The following is a 19258-nucleotide window of genomic DNA, read 5'->3' as shown; positions in this document are numbered from 1 at the left end:
AAAGGTGTAAGTATGAGTCTGAAAAGATTAATTCTTTATAAAAGGATGACCTTCAGTCGTTAGATCCAATTAGGCATTTTTCCAAGTATATATCATCTTGATGGGACAAGTCTACCACTTACAATCAATCACAGTGATCTTTTCAGAGGTGGGACTTAGGTTCAGAGTCATAAAGAATAACTTGTGGAGGCAAACTCCTCAGTCACCGTCTGTGGGGATTATGAAGGTTCGTTATGGCTTTCGTGATATTAGTATTTTAAAAATTAGGATGTTCATGAGGATATTCTGGGTGCAGCTCACGCATACACTTCTTTTACCATGGCCTGAGTAGAGAAAACTAATTTAGGGAAGAGCAGTTAGATGTGAGAGGAGCAATGACACCAATTAATATTGAACTAAGTGCTGTTAGTGTTTCCTCTCCTTGAGCCATTTCTTTATTAAATAGAATATTAGTTCTTCCTTTCTTGGTGATCCTCTTCTCTCACTAGATTACTTTGGTTTTAATTTAACATTTGCTTATATATAGCATCCACAACCGAGACTTTTAATGAAGTTTTCAATGATTATTCTACAGCAACATGGAAAATCTTGGAAGATGTTGCCTCCTCTTGAAAGTGAAATGACTTGAGTGTTTCTGTGTATATCAGGTATTTCCAGTACAGAACTGTTTAGCGTCAGTCATTAAAGGTATACATTAAAGTTATAAACATTAAAGTTATAAACAAGGGAGACTGTGGATGTAATTATTGTGTAAAATGGGGAGGGGGAGTAGGCAATGGGAAGCAGAATAAACAAGCAGATATTTTGCATATCTCAGTAGCTGACTGTTAGAATCAAAGGGAGAAATATATAGATACCACTAACACAAAAGTCTGAAGAAACTCAATGCTCCTACATAATCTTTTTCATATAACATATAAAGTATGTTGGAAGCAGCATGCTTTAAATGATCTGTGGTTTTCTTTCAATGACTAATACAATATGAAGAGACACACACATCATAATCATTGTTAGACTCTATTTAGGGAATACATTTCCTTTTTGTTTAAGCCTAACTTCTTTTAGATTAATTCCACATTCCTGCCCCACCCAACATCAACTTCATGTTTCTCTCCCCCCTCTCTCTTTCTCTCTCTTTCCTTTCTCTCTCTCTCTCTCTCTCTCTCTCTCTCTCTCTCTCTCTCCAACACACAAAAGAAAATGTAAGGAAACAAAATCAGTAAGAGAAAAACAACACAGCAAAAGTCTCACATGGTGTCCGTTTTGTGTTGGCAGTACTGCTGGGCATGGGGCCTGCTGTGCGTGTGTTGATAGAGCCAATGTCACTTCATTAGAGAAAACTGATTTTCCCCTTTTATAGTACATGCCAATTTTAAATAGTTTCTCTGTTTAGGGTGGGGCGTCGTGTTCACTTCTCCTCTTCCTTCCTGGGGTTTTGCCTGTCTTAAGAATGCAAGCCTCATGCATGCTGTCACCGTCTCTGTGAATCCATGTTTATCAGTCCTGTTGGGTCTAGAAGACATGTTTCTCTCCAGTTATTCACCACCTCTGACTCAAAAACATATAACCCATTTGTAGAACTGGAGTTTATCCCTGTTGATATAAGATGTGTAGTTGGGTCATTGCCTCCCCTTTATATGGTGAACCCATTTACATTCCTTTCTATACGTATAGACGTTAGGAGGCTTCTATACTAGTGGGTGTCCATATGTGTTTTCCAAAGGCCTGTAGTGTTAGTTGTTCCTCCCCATAGTCCCTCCTGTATCCTTACCTCCATCCTGTTCCCCACTTACTCCTCCTATTCTGCTTTGCCCCCTTCCTCCTTATAGGACAATACTCTACTTCTAGGGGAAACTTTTCATACACTGCAGATGCTGTGTAAGTGGTGGTTGTTATATTGTTTAAAAAATGTTTAGTCCAGGCTTATATTTTACCGTAGACATTTTTGACCTGTAGTTGGTTGATTCTGAGATGCAGAGCCTATAGATACAGAAGAGAAGCCAGTGTTACTTGGCCTATAGTTCAGTTATCCTGGGAGTTCACAGGCTCCTTCTAGAATGTCTGAGGGCAGAATGGTTTATAATATTAAGAAATCAATTACTTCCTCACTTATGCCTTTATACATACATTATTAGTATCTTTTTATAGAACGTGCTGTATTGCAACAGATGAACTCTAAATATTCAGCCATGTGAAACGATTTCCGTCTGCTCATGCATTTATTTTTCTTTTGTGAGGGACAGCTACTTTTATTTTTGCATTGGTGATCAAAACCAAATCCACACACATTTTAGACAAGTGCTCTATTTTAGAGATAAGCCTTCAATCAGGAAGTACTCATTTATAAAATATTTGAATTTAAAATTAGGAAAGTTAATTGGTTTTCTTTCAAGTAAATTGATGAACGTGTACATTTTTATTGGCTCTGTATTCTAAAACTATAAACCAGTTCTAAACTTTCTAAAATAGTTTTTGACACTCTACTGTTGTCTCCAATTTGTTTTGTGGCAAGAGAGAGAAAGAGAGAGAGAGAGAGAGAGAGAGAGAGAGAGAGAGAGAGAGAGAGAGAGAGAGACAGGTTTTAGGGTGAGTATCCAGTCTCACTGGAAGCATAGCTCTTAGAGGGTTAGTGGCAAAGTACAGATGGTGAAACCTGAGGACAGAGGCAGATTTCTAGGTTCAGGAACATCTGGCCTTGAGTTCTTGTCCTCTTCTCTTGCCCTTGTCCCTTGTGGATCAGTATTAAATATGGCTTAGCTTTTTTCTAGGCAGTGAGTTTGGCTTTCTCTAAGCGGATACTAGGTCCTTTCCAGTTTCCTGACTCCTTGTACTTAGTGTGATGTGAGTTGATAGTCCCAAAATATGGGGATGGTAATGGGCTGAAGGGTCCAGAGACACATCAACAGAAGCTATCACACAGGGTTGAGAATTAAACCTGGTGTGTTCGGTAGATTGCCTTAGTCATGCCCGGCAGGAAGAGGAGCATGGTCACGAGCATGCATTTGGGTTCTGTTTCAGTCTCACACAGTCTAACCCCTGAACCTGACAATCCTGTTACTGCTTCCTAAGCCGGTTACTCTGGCTGTTCATACTGATGTGATTTTAGTATATATATGTTACTTTTAATAGTTTACGGCTCACCTTATCATTACTTGAACTTCATATGAATAAAGAAATTCTCTTAGATTTTTCCCAAGTATGATTTAGTTTGTATTAAATACATACTTATGTATATATTTTACAGTATCTGTATCTTATAGAATGTTTAGTATTCAGTGGGGAGTTTTGCAACATTCAGAGGTCCCTGAATTTGGAAAAGACATTTAACAACAAGTACACCTTCTAGTGCTTCTTTTTCCTATGATTTAATATATGATACATGTCTTGAACTCATTACAGAGTCTGATGTTCCTCATGCTTTTCTTTAAAACTCGGTTACTAAACTGCTCCTGTCTGAGGGAATATGAAAACTGTACAAGCTAATGCTTAGATGATACGCTTCTAAAGATGTGTATTCTGAAATTAGATTTAAGCTTATTGAGTTAGTAGGCTTTTATAAAATCAACATTTTGTTTGGGGAATTTTGTGTTATCAGCATATTCATGTAAGGTAAATGTCATCAAATATATCCATTCAGTTATTGTTATCATAACTATATCTTCCACTTGAGAAGATATTTGGAGGAAACCTAAAACTGTAAAATACTTCCTCCATGTTAATGGCGTCTTATAAAAATTGAGAGTAATTTGGTTTGATTAAACTCTGCCTCATTAGATTTTAATGTGCTTTATGTTATGTGTTTCAGAAACTCCAGAAAGGAACTTAATGACATACGATTTGAGTTTACTCCAGGAAGAGGCAAGTTTTAATTGAAATTATTATTTTGGTGGAACAAGAAACAAATGAGAAATTGATTATAAGTGTATGGTTGTAATTTGCTATTCAAAAATGTTTTGTCTACAAACAAAGAGAGAAAGAACTTGTTAATTGTATGGATTCTGAGCTACTACTCTCTATATGAATCCCAGAGGCACACGTGGCGTGGTGTTCATACACATGTAGATTGGATATGTTAGCCTGACCATGAAAATGTACATGGACTGGTAATGCAGCTTTTAGTGGAAATGGAAGTGAGTGTTACTCCACACAGTACCAGACTCTGCCTCTCTTATGGCCTCCATGTAATTTGAATATCTCAGGTATGTTACCTCAGCTGCTTAATGGCTTGACTGCTTGTTAGCACATCTCCTGGATGCCAGAAGACAAGGCCATGTATTCTCTTTATTTTTCATTAGCTTTTGCAACAGGCATAGAGCCTGGACATGCAGAAGAACATCAAGAAACCTTGATTAATAGATATGTAGCACAAGGGAAAATATAGGTTACATTATTTACTGTATAACCTCAATAGTCCAGAGAAGTAAAAATTAGATGCTAATACATGCTAAGCTTGTAGCTATTTTCCATGGCCCGTGGTTTCTCTGTTTTCTGTACATGTAAAGAGTCTCCTCAGGGTCTGCCCTGAATACCTTTGTAGAGTCCAGTGGTCTCATGCATTCTGATAGTGTCCGTAAGTTCATAGCTCCATGTCCGTTCTATGTATTAGAGCTCTACATAAATTTCAGCTCTATTAAGTGGAGTTGTTAAACCTTTAAAAGTCGAAAGAGCAAGGACTCACTTGGCTTGAGAACTAGGCAGACAGTAAACTGCCCTGGCCTCTTTCCTGTTCTCACCTGTGAGAAGACACTGGCTCAGCTGCCTGGAGGAGCCAGAGTGAATGACAGGCACTTCAAGAATTGGTGTGTCCTGTCTATATACATGCATGAGAAGTTGCTGGGATTTTTTTTAAGTACTGCCAATCAAATAAATTATGCTCCTAGATCTTAAGTGTTTGTGGTCCCAGATTTACTCCAGTCCTGATTGTGTGTCCTCTGTAAAGGCAAAGATTAGATGATTCCCTGAATATTTGAATTAGATAAAAATATGAAGTATCTCCTGCAAAATAAATGCCAAGGGCCCTAATGAGCTGGCTAACTGGGTTTTCTTTTCAAGTGTGTCCATCTTTAATAATTTTAGATTGGTTTGTGAGATTATACGACAGCAGTCACAGTTATCAAAAGGCCATCCATTTTGTCATAATATAAACATATTGACCAGGCAATGTTGTGAATAAGATCTGCTAATTATATAATAGATGTTTCAAGTACAAGAAGGAGCAGATTCTTATGGTGAGCTTGCTTCTCTTCATCCAGTTGTTTAAAATTGACTACAGCAATGAAAATCAATTTTAATTTTAAGAACGAACAAAGGAATGGATTTCCATCTTGAGGATTTGTGTGGACAAGCTGGTCCCATGATCACTGGCCCGTTTGCACTAGGGCAGCCTCATTTGCCAGGGATTGATGAACAGTCTCTACTTTTGTTGCCCTGTGGAAACCATGGCAGAGACTTGTCTAGTAATTGTCCTTTACTGGAAAGTGAGCACAGGCCTGTTAGTACTGGTCGCACTTCCTGTGTCATTCCTGGTGCTTCCTGCTTTTCAGGCATTGTCTGTGATACACCCGTGCATATACACCCCATGTGCATTACGTTTATGCTATCTATAAACAGGCATAGTTGTGTATGGCATAAGACAGGATGGGCACATGGATGGGCACCAATCTCTGTTGTCTTTTGAAGACACGCTTTTTTAATTATTATATTGTTGTAAACTCTGGAAAGTAGATGCTGACATGTAATGTTTTGACCTGTTTAGCATCAACATAGAGAAAAAAAAAAAACTTTAGGAAACTTGAAATAACCACTTCACATTTCTGGTCTAAATATTACAGGTGTCTTTACTTGCTTGTGTGGAAAAGTGACCTCTGAATGCCATACACAGAAACAGAGCAGTTCTCATCTTGTCCAGCTAGAGCTAGCCATTTGCCACTTGGATATGATTCATGTGGTGCCCAAGAGAGCTGAAAATAGGACATGCTATCCAATTTAATCACCAGGGAGTGGCTCCCACTCTGGCACTGGTTTAAGTGCCAGCCCTTGGTGTAGCTGTACTTGACATCCCCTTTTCAGCTATTCTGAGAGTGTAAGAAATGTAAGATTCATCTCTTCTAGCTTCTGCCTAGTCACTCGCAGCACAAATGACTTCCTACTACAAGCCTGTCGCTTGGCACCTTCATTAAAAGGGCTTTCTGTCCTGGAGATCTGGTTGGTCTCCAGGAAGACAGAGATTCTGAGTGCCAGCAGCATCAGAAAGTGAGTCACTCTTAGAACATAACCGTTTAGTGATCTATCCTCAGGTCCCCTCCTGGGGGATCAATCTATGAGAGACTTATAAACTTTAATTGTAACCTTTGTCAAAAGGAGGAGGCCCAAGGCAAGTTTGCCTTATGTGGAATTCATACGCTTTCCATGCAATCCCTGTCATCCATTCCAATTGTTGCATCCCATTATGAAATGGGAGAAAAACACAACCCTTAGAAGCATCAAGTACATACCTTGAGTTTTTGTCGTTTCTGGAGATTGAGCAAAGGAGACAAACAGTGCATCATGGTGTACAAGTGTGGGATGTCCTTTGGTATGGCTGTGCCATCACCACCACCACTGATTGTATTCTTAGTGTCACACACCACGTAAAATACTTTAAATCCCCCAAACCATGAGAAGCAGGTCTCATGCATGTATGTGTGTGCATATAGCACACATACACAATGTATATGTACACACACCTACCCTGGAAGCTCATTTAAATAGTCGCCACAGCTGGTTTACGCCGAGGGTAGATTTCTGAAGTCCTGCTTTGACTTTTGCTTGATGCGGCTGTTGGGTGTTCCTTGACTTTGGGAAACACTTCACATGCTGTTTGTAGCCAGTGCTACTGGGTGACCATTAGAACATCTGAAGGCCGTGGAGACCAAACTATCACCCTTATTATAGCACAGGGTTCTGTAATAGTTCTTTTGAGCATATTTCAATATGCTCATTCCAATATGCCATTCCTCCTTGAAAAGTCTTTAGGTAGAAGTTAGCAGTGTTACCATGCTCATTCATAACCCCTCAAGTGTTCTTGGCTGTACTTACTCACTCACGTGCTACAAGCCTGTTCAGTCCCATCTTTATGAGATTGCCAACTCCTGTCACTTCCCATTGAGAAACTACATTAATTTACCCAGCCACACTTTCTAAGAGAATGAATCTGTTGCTATCAAATGATCAATGTTGTGTTAAAGGAGTTTCTTAATGGCACACATTTAAATAGTTCATCTTAATAGTCCAGCAAGCCCACAGGCTGCTTGTACCAAGTATAAGGTTGTATCAGATCCTACCCGTTCAACCTTTGCTATAAATTCTCAACCCCACAGCGACGAGTGATTGAAAGGGATTGATGGCAGCTGGAATTAACCTTGGCAAGAGAGGAAAGCAATGTCATGACGAGCACTTAGGTCTTCCAGCGTGTACTAGAGGATTAATTCAGATGGTGGCCAGAGAGGAAGTTTTTTGGTTTACCAAAATGAAATATTTTTACAGTAACATCTATTAAATAAAAAACAAAATACAAATTACGTGTGGGAAAATACACCTCATGGTGTTTCTGATTTTTTCCCCCTCTAATAGGATCTGAATTGATGGATTGAAGTCATGTGGGTGATTTTAGTAAATGAAATATATATTTTTGTATTGGACTGGGCTGTTGATGTTTATATTCTGGTTTCTAATACATATTCATCTCACATTTGGACAGATACAGCAGATGGTGTGTCTCAGGAGCTCTTCTCTGCTGGCTTGGTTGACGGTCATGATGTAGTTATAGGTAAATTGATTTTTAGTATGCAGTATCATTTTGTTGATATGACAAATGGAAATGTGTTTAGAAGCAAAATCTTACATTAAAGAATAATTCACTCTGAAATGTGAAAGAGAATCTTCATAAATTCTTAGGTTTATGTGAAATTGCATTAAGAATCATATTTAATTTTCTTCAAAGGTGTCTCATGTATTTCCCTCCTTTTTATGTAAACATGATTTATCCAATGAGCTATTATAAATACCACAGAGAACAAATCATATTCTTAAAGATCATTCAATTCAATTCGCTTATTGTACAGGTAAGGAAACAGACTCTTAGTAAAGTTTGTGTTTCTCAAACCCATGCAGTGGGGTGTGCAATCCCTATACTTTGAAACCCTGGATCCTTCTACTGTCTGTTTTTTTCTGAATAAAATAAATACACCTGCATGTAGTTAGGGAAGTTCACGTGAGCCACACATGCTGATAGAGCAAGCAGTCACGGGAAGATCTGTCAAGGACTGGGAGGTAAGAAGTCCCTTAGCATCATTTGGGAAAGCCTGATGTGGTTGCCTCTGCTCGCTCAACAGCCCCATGTGCCCTTGGAAACAATGAGTCTACGAGGCTTTTAAGATGTGAACTGTCACTGTGTATTCTTAATAATGATTGAGTGATGAGGTTACTTAATATGTGAATGACAAAACACTGAATTAATTGTCATAACATTAATAAAAATGTATTAAGGTCTTCTTAAAAAATAATTCTTCAAAAATAGTAATGATTGAAATTTTCTGTTGTTTGTTTTGTTTGAATTGTATCCATTTTGAGACAGGATATCTGTCTGTGTAGCCCAGGCTGTCCTGGAAATCGCCATGTAATCCAAGCTGGCCTCAAACTCAGAGATCTGCCTGCCTCTGCCTCCCCAGCGCTGGGATTAAAGGTGTGCACCACCATGCCCAATTCCCTAATCCACTTTTTAAAGAATTCAGTTATTCTAAAATTTAAAGTTATTCAGTCATTGCTCAGAGATGGTGGAATTTATAACCCAGGGAATTTGAGGTAGATTAGCAAGCACATCTATCAGAACTGGCTTCTAGAAACCTGTTAATACAGATCATTGAAAAGTAAATTTCTATATTTTATAGAAATGGTTATAGCACAACTTATAATTCTGGCTAAAAACCCAGTAATTGTCCTATATAAACAAATGGCATGACAAATGCACAATAGGAAAAATAAATTCCTTTGCATTAATTATAGGCAAAATGTAAACAGTTAAAGCTCTCGTTTCTTTGCCAAGTAGTGAGTAAGGAGACATGCCATGTTCTAAAATTTACATACATACATGCACATATTTATGTATGCAGGTGCTTGCATCCCCTCAGCCACCTTTATCTTTCAGACTTTCCTTTATGGTCCTGCTAGGACTCTTGGCCAGCTGAGTTCTTGCCTGTTTTCTTAGAATGTAAAGTGAAGACTCAGAAAGAAACATCAAGCCAACTTTAGTTCCCTTTTTAAAAGTTCACCTCTGACTTTTTTCCCTAGACCTTCCAGTTCCTTATTTAGAAAAATAAAAAGCCATACCTTTGTTTCTTAGTTTACCCAAAGAAAGAATGAGAATAGTTAATGCCAAAGTCAGGCTGTATTGAAATATCCATATTCTTGAAGAGAACTGTGTTCTATGTACTAAGCAGACAGAATGAAAATTCAGTTGCTCAAGTGCAAGTGGAGTTTAAGACTCTTTAAATATCCACTGATGCACTCCTGTAGGAATAAAATAAAGAATGGAATTGTTGGGGAAAGGCGTAGTTTCTGTTCTTTGTTTTGTTTTCACTTACTGTAGCAAGAGGTGACACATTGAAACATTAACCACAGGGCTGATGCTGCACCTCTGTGCCTCAGGTACAGAGGTTAGGAGGTTACAGGCATTCACTGCAGCCTGGTGGTCCAGTCAGTGCTGTGAGGTAAAGGCAGGTTGATTTAGTCACTGTTGTATGGATAAACTTGAGATCGGATGAGGTCCGGAGGGTGTAGCTGCAGTCCTTGGCGATGGGGCTTCCTGACTCTGAGAGCTTGTCCAAGCATTTTTAGACAATCTCAGAAAGTACCGATTCCTGTGCTCTTGTAGGAAACAAACAAACTTACTGTTTTCCCAAAGCAGTAGATGTCATTTTATATTTTAGTTGTTGATTATTCAACAGATAAAATACCAGTACCTGTGTCCCCGCTAACCAGTCTCAGGGATTCTCCACTGTCTCCCTTGTCACCCTCTCCTCTCTTTGCTACACGTGACACAGCAGCATCTCAGAGCTCTTATTTTTTTTACATCTTAGAGTTTTCCCCTCGACCCTACTTCTTAATACACCTGTTTTTTTCCCCAATGTCTTACAAGAAAATTTGCTTGAAGACCGGTCTCTGCCTTCTTTCCTTTGTTACCATGGTCTCCAGCCAGGTTTTGCCCTTACTCCTCCACTCCAGCTGTTATTGCCAAAGCCACATCTGGAGAGGACCAGCCTGACAGCGAGGTGACAGGCACAATGCTGGGTGCAACTGGAGTGGAGTGAACAATAATCTGAGTGACTGCCCCCTCCCTAAGTCTGGTTAATTACCTCTAGTCTTTTTATGTCCCATGTACTAGGCATAGAAGGCACGACCTTCCTCCATGATCAGCGGTTCATTTGCACTCTTAAAAGCTCACCCTTTCTCAGTCCTTGCTCCTGGGAGTGGTTTCCTTTCCGTATTTTACTGGATTCTCTTCATCTTTCTGATCTGTGGACTCTGACCTAACCAAGGACTCTTAAGAACATTCTCTTTCTTCTTTAATCACTTGCTCTTGTTGGCATGTCACCTGGCATGGCATTAATCACCTTCCAGTCTTTAACTTTCTGACTCAGAACCATCTTTTGCATTATAGACTCACATTAAGATTTTTTTTTTTAATCAACTTCCATTAGGAGGGCAATCAACATCTGAAATTTAATTGTCAGTCTCCAAAATGCAGCCCTTGGTGTATCTGTTGTCCCACCCGACTTACAGCCAGATACACCCGCCCGCCCTTTTTAAAAATCATCTTCCCTCAGGAGGGCACTCAAAATCTGAAATTTAATTTTCAGGCACCAAGTTTCCTCCCCATTGCCCAACTGTAGTCCTTCTGTTTCAGGGTGACGTTGATCTGTTTATAGGCTTTCATGTTAACACGGGACAGTTATCCTTGACTTTTCTTTGTTTCACACCCAACTTCCAAATTGCAGTGTGTACAGCATTTTAGTGTTGCCCATTGCCTTGGTTCTCATCCGTGTGGTTCATTTTGGTTTGAGTGTACAGTCCATCCTGACATGGAAGGCATGACAGTGTTCATGGCATGCAGGTGCATGTGGCTGAGTCTGGAGAGACCAGGAAGCAGAGTTCTCAGCCCTCGAGCTTTATCCTACAGATGGTATCCAAAAGGCTGCCACAACCTCCTCCAGCAGCTGCAGATCGGGGATTTAAGTATATGACCTTATAGGGGGTCATTTCACATTCAACCCATAACATCCTATGCTGAGTCCCTCTCATTCCCCAGCCCAGTTATCACCCCCACATCTTTACTGGTATCTAGATTCTGCCTTTGCCCCCCCCCCCTTGTCAGCTAGAGATAGTTAAGTGATTTAGATCAGACATGAAGGATCATGTGGTCCCAGGTATGAAAACTGTTTACACTGCGCAGCTCAGTCAAACACACGAAGGAAAGGGCAAGTAGCGTTGAGGAGGAAGTTGCGGAGGCTGTGAAGGTTTGCTTTGGATGCAGGGGATACTTTGGAATTCGAAGCAATAATGGATATGCAGTCTCGAGGCTGTTGCTAAAACCACCGAATCGTGAACTTCCAAAGGACACGTTTGTGTATGAGTCACATCCTAATTGAAAAAATTGACCAGATTACACTGATGCTTCAATCCAACCCTGTAATGGCATTCCACCTACATGTCATGGCCGGTACCCCTTCCATGTATGTCCTAATCACTTCTCAGACCACCTCGGTTCTCTCCACCATGCACACAGCTGACAGCTACACCAGCCTGTGGCATCAGCAAACTACACTTGCCCGTCCTCCAGGATGGCCCTTATGAATGCTCACATAGGCTTGCCCTGTGTCTTGGTGCTTTGCCAAGGGTCTGCCTCAGTCCCCTACTAAAAATGACATCAGTTTCCCAGCTCTCTTGTCTTCATTGATTCATTCTTTCTACTTTGTTCATATGCAGCACATTATACTTTTCACTTATGTTATTATTTGTAGGATTTCTTCTTGAACATAGTTTTTTTCTTCCTTCCCTCCCTCCTTCCTTCCTTATTATCTGTAGATAGTTATGAGGTAACACCTCACTCTGCCTGACCCCAGTTTGTGATCCACCTGCCTCAGCCTCCCAAGTACTGGCATTACAAGTGTGCTTGACCACACCAAGCTAAACATTAGTTTCCTAAAGGCAGTTGACTTTATCTGTGTTCTGGACTGACCCATTGCCGCTGCTGGAGTGCTTAGCTTCTGATAGTGAACTTTTCCACAAACAGGAGTCCAAAGCTCTGTTCTGATCTCTACAGCTATCTCAGAAACTCTTCATTAGAAAAGAATCCTATTGAATAGATTATAGGGGTATGTTGAGAATCTTATTTTGAAGATAGTAAAATCCAAGTAGCCTTTACAAAACGAATAAACTCATATGAGAGAGGCTATACAGAAAAAAAATAGCCTCTTCGTGTGCTTTTCTTCAGCTTCTATAACATAGCTAACATTTAAATAGATTAGAAATCTGTTTTTCCCCATCCCCGTTTCTCCTTTGAGCTGGGCAAAATGCTTACAGCAACATGAAACAGCTGGAAAAGGCAGTGCCCCGTGTGATGGAGCAGTGGGCGCCGTGGCTTTTACTATAGCATAGCAAACACACATTACGAAAGTCTGATTACCTAGCTGCAGGGTAATCTGCCTGGAGAGTACAAAGCTTTACACAGCACAGTTTGGATTGAAGGAAGGCCAGTGCACCACACAGAATGCCTGTTTTCATGGAGAACAAGGGCAGTACAAAATTCATGCACTGTTCATAGGCAGCAATCATAAACCCACCTCAGTTATGCTTAAAGTTAGCATCACATTAGGCAGGAAGCAGGCAACGCTCTCAGGCCCTGTGTAAATAGACGTGCATAAGACGGCACTGCCTTCTGGCTGGCTGTTGCTTAAAAAAGTAAATTCGTGAGGCGAGAAGAAAGTAGATGATATGCATGTATAAATTTGCTTATCTTGTCTGCCTAGGTTGGCTATAAAATGTAAATAGACAAGAGCGGAGTCCTCATTCCGGTTATTTTAAAGAGGATTACCAAGGAAAACCAATAGGGAGAACACAGAAAAATCCCTTCTAACCCCTAAGGAACAGTTACCCATTGGAAAGGAAGTCTCCCTAGGAGGTGGCTATGCAGAACCACATGGCTTTCTGTATATAATTAAAATTAGTTCTAGATTTTGTGCTGGACTTGTGCAAGGTCTTTGTAATTTTCTTTAATTACTTTTGGAATCTCACCAGTAGAATAAAGGAATAGGGTAGGTGTCCTTAACCAGTATGTTTGTAAGGAGATTGCAAAGCTCCTCAAAGCTGTCCACAGGCAGCCTGCAAGGCCCAGTGCAGAGGCCAGGGACCAGCTGCCTGAGCTGAGGGGTGGAAGCTGGTGGGCCAGTTCATATGTGAGCAAAGTGCCCTGCTGACTGCTGTCACTAGGCTTATCTGCCACCTTGCCCGGGCTTTCTTTAGGTGGATTCTGAAAGCAGATATTAGAATTTCTATTTCTTACAATGGATTGGGTAGTGTTGCTTCTGTTTCTATTCTGTGGAATAGTTTAAGGAGAATTAGTATTAGGTCTTCCTGGAAGTTCTGATAGAATTCTGCACTAAAACCGTCTGGTCTTGGACTTCTTTTGGTGGGGGAACTTTTAATGACTGCTGCTATTTCTTTAGGGGTTATAGGACTGTCTAGATGGTTTATCTGCTCCTGATTTAACTTTGGTACCTGGTATCTGTCTAGAAAATTGTCCATTTCATCCAGATTTTCCAGTTTTGTTGAGTATAGGCTTTTGTAGTAGGATAAGATGATTTTTTAAATTTCCTCAGTTTCTGTTGTTATATCTCCCTTTTCAGTTCTGATTTTGTTAATTTGGATACTGTCTCTGTGCCCTCTGGTTAGTCTGGCTAAGGCTTTGTCTATCTTGTTGATTTTCTCAAAGACCAGCTCCTGGTTTGGTTGATTTCAGCCCTGAGTTTGATTATTTCCTGCCATCTACTCCTCTTGGGTGTATTTGCTTCTTTTTGTGTTTCTTTGGGTGTATTTTCTTTTCAGGTGTGTTGTCAAGTTGCTAGTGTATGCTCTCTCCAGTTTCTTTTTATAGACACTTAGAGCTATGAGTTTTCCCCTTAACACTGCTTTCATTGTGTTCCATAAGTTTTGGTATGACGAGCCCTCATTTTCAAGAAATAACCCTATTAAAAATGGGGTACAGAGCTAAACAAAGAATTCTCAACTGAGGAATATCTAACGACCAAGAAGCACCTAAAGAAATGTTCAGCATCCTTAGTCGTCAGGAAAATGCAAATCAAAACAACCCTGAGATTCCACCACACACCAGTCAGAATGGCTAAGATCAAAATCTCAGGTGATAGTAGATGCTGGCGAGGATGTGGGGAAAAAGGAACACTCCTCCATTGTTGGCGGGATTGCAAGATAGTGCAACCACTCGGGAAGTCAGTCTGGTGGTTCCTCAGAAAATTGGACATAGCATTACTTGAGAACCCAGCTATACCACTCCTGGGCATATACCCAGAAGATGCTCCAACATATAACAAGGTCATATGCTCCACTGTGTTCATAGCAGCCTTATTTATAATAGCCAGAAGCTGGAAAGAACCCATATGTTCTTCAACAGAGGAATGGATACAAAAAATGTGGTATATTTACACAATGGAGTATTACTCAGCTATTAAAAACAATGAATTCGAGAAATTCTTAGGTAAATGCATGGAACTAGAAAATATCATCCTGAGTGAGGTAACCCAATCACAAAAGAACACACATGGCATACACTCACTGATAATTGGATATTAGCCCAGAAACTCTCAATACCCAATACCCAAGATTCAACTCACATACTACATGAAACTCATGAAGAAGGAAGACCAAGTGTGGGTGCTTTGGTCCTTCTTAGAAGGAATAACAAAATACTCAAGGGAGCAAATATGGAGACAAAGTGTGGGACAGAAACTGAAGGAGGGGCCATCTGGATACCATTCCACCTGAGTATCCATCCCATGTGCAGTCACCAAAGGTAGACACTGATGTTGATGTCAGGAAGTACATGCTGACAGGAGCCTGATATAGCTGTCTCCTTAGAGGTCTGCCAGAGTCTAACATATTCAGAGGCAGATGCTCACAGCTAACCATTGAACTGATCATGGGGTTCCCAGTGAAGGAGTGAGAGAGAAGACTGAAGGAGCTGAAAGGGTTTGTGGCCACATGGGAGAGCTACAGTACCAACCAACCAGAGCTCTCAGGGTCTAAACCACCAGCCTGGGAGCACATAGGGAAGGACCCATGGCTCCAGCTGTATATGTAGGGGAGGATGGCCTTGTTGGACATAGGTGGGAGAGGAGATCCTTTGTCCCATGAAGGCTGGACACCAAGTGTGGGGGAATTCGATGGTGGGGAGTTGGGAGTGGAGGAGTGGGTAGGGCCACATCCTCATGGAAGCAGGATTGGGGAGATGGGATAGGGGGTTCCTGGGTGGGGGGTGGAATGGGGTAAGGGGATAACATCTGAAATGTAAATAAAATATCCAATTAAAAAAAGAAATACAATCTTCAAGACAAAAAAATGAATTTCTATTTCTAAAAAGGGAGCCATATTTCTGCATTATTTTATACAATTTTACTCTGATACATTTTGAGCCAGGATGTTATTACTACAATGAAGTTTATTTTAATTAATGTTTATTGTTCTTTAATAGTTAATACTAATAAATAGATATGGCTTATATATTTCCCCAGTGCTAAATCTGGGGCAGCACATGAAAAGATGATTTAGAACAGTGACAACATCGCTGCCCCTTTAAAATGAAATCATAATTGGCAGAGGTTTCATTTGCCCTCTTTCCCCTGCTCCTTGTTCTTATCACATGACTTTTAGGAAGGAAATACAGAAGGCTTTGAGAATCTCTTTTCTACTAGGATGTTCTCAGTTTTGGGTGTTTGGGGGAGTCCAGAGAGTGAGATTCCTGTATCACAATCTCATCTTACACTTCTTACAGATGTGCACTTCTGGGCTCCAAAGTCAAGTCCCAAGCAGCAAGAGTCCTGGGCAGAGAGGCTGGGCATCAGCACTGTACTTAGCATCCTGGGTTCTCCGTATTCACACACAGCCTTCCTTACTTTCTGTTTGCAGTATCCTAACAAGGTCCTTCTTCCCTCACTTAATCTCTGTGTCTTCACAGTGTCATCATTCTCCTTTGCTTTTCTGATTTGCTTGCTTATCTCCTTGGAAGTCTGCTTCACAATCATGCCAGTTAACTTTTAAAGTTGTGTGTGTGTGTGTGTGTGTGTGTGTGTGTGTGTGTGTGTGTGTGTATGCATGTAAGGTATAGATGCATATACAAAATAGCCTTGTTGGTATAATTTTACTCTAAAGAATAGTTATATTTTCACAAAGTTAACACTAACATTGTTGGAAATGGAGAGATGTCTCAGTAGTTAGGAACATTGTGTTTGTTTTTCTAGCGGGACTCAGTTCCCAGCATCCACATGGCAGCTAACAACCACCTGTAACTCCAGTTTCAGGAAATCAACACCCTCTTCTGACTTCCTGGACCACCAAGTATGCACATGTTACAGAGACATACATGCAAGCCAAACACATACATTTATTTTAACTTTAAAAAAAATACTAAGATTACCACTCATGCCATAGTAGACCCTGCATGGAGTTTTGTTTTTCTAAATAATAGTAAAGCATTTTTAGGCTCCAAAACATTCATGCAACAGAACCTTGGGTCCCTTGGGAACACGTGGTGAGAGCTCACAGCTGCTCGCTCCTCTGCTCCATTGAGCACTGTGCACGTCTGTTCTGAGCAACTGTAAGTGTTGAGCAGTATTGGACTTTCATGACAAAGCCTGTAGAAAGAGTGAAATTCTCTTACATTCAGTTCAGTGACATTTTCATGATGTTACTGATGTTGAAATTGAATGAAGTAGAGTTTTCCTAAACAAAATAGTTTGTATTGCATAATCATGCTATTTAAAAAAAAATAATAATAATGGTAGATTTTAGGAAAAAAAAGACACTTCCTTACGTACTCTCTGGGTTTGTCTCTTTGGAAACAATTTGAATAATATCAGTAAATGTAGTTTAATGGTTCTTGATCAAATGTTATATGTCGGGGAGGTGGGTGGCTGGAGAGATTGCTCTGCAGCTAAGAGAGTTAGTTGTTCTTCTAGCTTGGGGTCAATTCATGGTGAGCACAGAGATGGAGGCTCCCAACTCCAGTTCCAGGGTCTCTGACACTCTCTTCTGGGGAGTGGCTAATAGACCTACATGCAGGCAAAACAACTGCACACACATTTTTTAAAATAAAATTTAAAAACAAAACCAAACAACAGCAAACCCTCGGTGTTGGATTTAATATTCCAGGGAATCAGGCAATGCTATGCTGACTACTTTCCTTAGGTAGTTTTCCTAAGAAGCCAGTAGTAAGCACTGGACAGTTAAATATGGCAGGGTTTCTGGTTTTTATCTATGTGCTACAACCATTTCTCTGTAACTCAGGGCTCCTGGCTGTCTGTATACCCCCCCCCTCATTAAATGTAAGAGTCATAGCACGGGGAGGAGTTCTTTGCTGCCTGGTCCCCCACTGCACAGATACATACACAAAAACAACTTTTCCAAAAGGATTGCCTCTGGATAAGGGATTGCTGACCTGTCCTGGTTGATGGACATTGTGTAGTTCAATATACCTTTCAAAATGTACACAAGTGCTCTATCTAGGAAGTTCTCCTATAAAATGACACGTCTCCCTAAAGATATTGTTTCTATATTACAAGATTATAAATCAGAACAGCAGTAAAGTACACTGTAAACTCTGTTTACCAGTTAGCATTTTTATTTACTGGGGAGATGGGTACTGTCTGTAGAAAACCCTTGGCAAAATAGATTACAGCCAAGATTTATCATTTAAGTGAAGTAAGAGCTTGGCAGTGGATTAGTCTGAGTCCCCAGAGTCCTGCTCTTTTCAGATACTTTAAATTGTCCTGTTTTAATCAAAATGTTAATCTACCTTTTAGTTCTAAAATCAGATATGTGTGAAGATTATGCTCAGCCTATCCAGACTTTCTGATTGATAGCTAGGCCTCATATTGTCAGTCTTTTCTCATGACCAGGGCATCTTTCTGATAGAACTAATTAAAGTGGATTTATTTGGCTAAGGAAACTTAAGTTTAGGCCTTGTGGTAATATACCTTTTGACATTACAAGGTGTGTCAGACTTAAATGAGTCACGTTGAATTGTTCACTTAGTAAACAAAATCCATCTTTGGTGGTCAACTGTGTGTGTATATGTGTAGGTACACATGCTTATGTGCGTGTGTGCACACATGTGTCTGTATATAGTGTGTATCCATTTTATCAATCTCTAGGCTTATGTATAACTATTCTGATGATAGTACAGAATTCTAGATATAAACACGATCTGTTGTACTTATTAATAGTCTGACAGGTCTCTCTCACCACCAAATAAAATTTTACTGCTATTTTTTAAACTTGTCAGTGTAACTCACAGTAAATTCTTATGCAACAGGAAATAAAGCTATTGCTTAGCCAATCAAAAGGCAATTAAGAGCCAAGAAAGAAATTAAGTCCATATTTTGGGGCTCAGTATTGGTTAATATCACTGGGTTGTAATCATATCCAATAATATTTAACTTTTATTCCACACCCTGAATTTGATTACTATTTTTTGACAAAGACCTTCTTGAAGACTCTAGGAAAACCTAGCTCTTAATCTTCTACCACACAAGTTTAGCATCTAAGAAACAGTGTAAGAATGCTGTTGCCCCTGAGTTCACATTAAGACAAGAAGACCCTTTCCTGGTCACCTTTCAACAGTTTAACTATGCCCTTTTCATTAGACCTATGCTCTTCTAGGTATAAAAGTTAATATTGACACACATTGTTCAATAGCATAGGCTGTATTTGGTAACCCGTGACATCTATTTCACATGTGCTACAAGAGTATTCAGTGGGAGACCATAGCCCTGAAAGCATTCCAAGACACCTAGCTGCAAATTTTTGGGCCTGGCTGTGAATCCTTCTGCCCAGAGCTCACTGCGGCAAACAGTGAAGGAGCTGTCTATTCATTTGACTTGGAAAACAATTTTTTCTACTTAATTTCATAACAGTACAATGCCTTCAACCCTTA

General features: G+C 40.1%; 1 protein-coding gene across 2 annotated transcripts in view; it reads left to right on the top strand.

The window, feature by feature from the left end:
* Stk39 (serine/threonine kinase 39) overlaps window positions 1–19258 on the top strand; it is a 262138-nt gene that overhangs the window by 201521 nt on the left and 41359 nt on the right. For both annotated transcript variants that reach the window (XM_076928855.1, XM_034495627.2), the window contains exons 15-16: window positions 3806–3858; window positions 7739–7807. In XM_076928855.1, coding sequence (XP_076784970.1) covers window positions 3806–3858; window positions 7739–7807 — 122 coding nt within the window. The remainder of the gene's footprint in view (window positions 1–3805; window positions 3859–7738; window positions 7808–19258) is intronic.

Source organism: Arvicanthis niloticus, chromosome 2, assembly GCF_011762505.2.
Source record: "Arvicanthis niloticus isolate mArvNil1 chromosome 2, mArvNil1.pat.X, whole genome shotgun sequence".
Classification (NCBI taxonomy): Eukaryota; Metazoa; Chordata; class Mammalia; order Rodentia; family Muridae; genus Arvicanthis; species Arvicanthis niloticus.
Note: the sequence above shows the minus strand (reverse complement) of the source record. Positions and strands in the feature narration are given on the sequence as shown.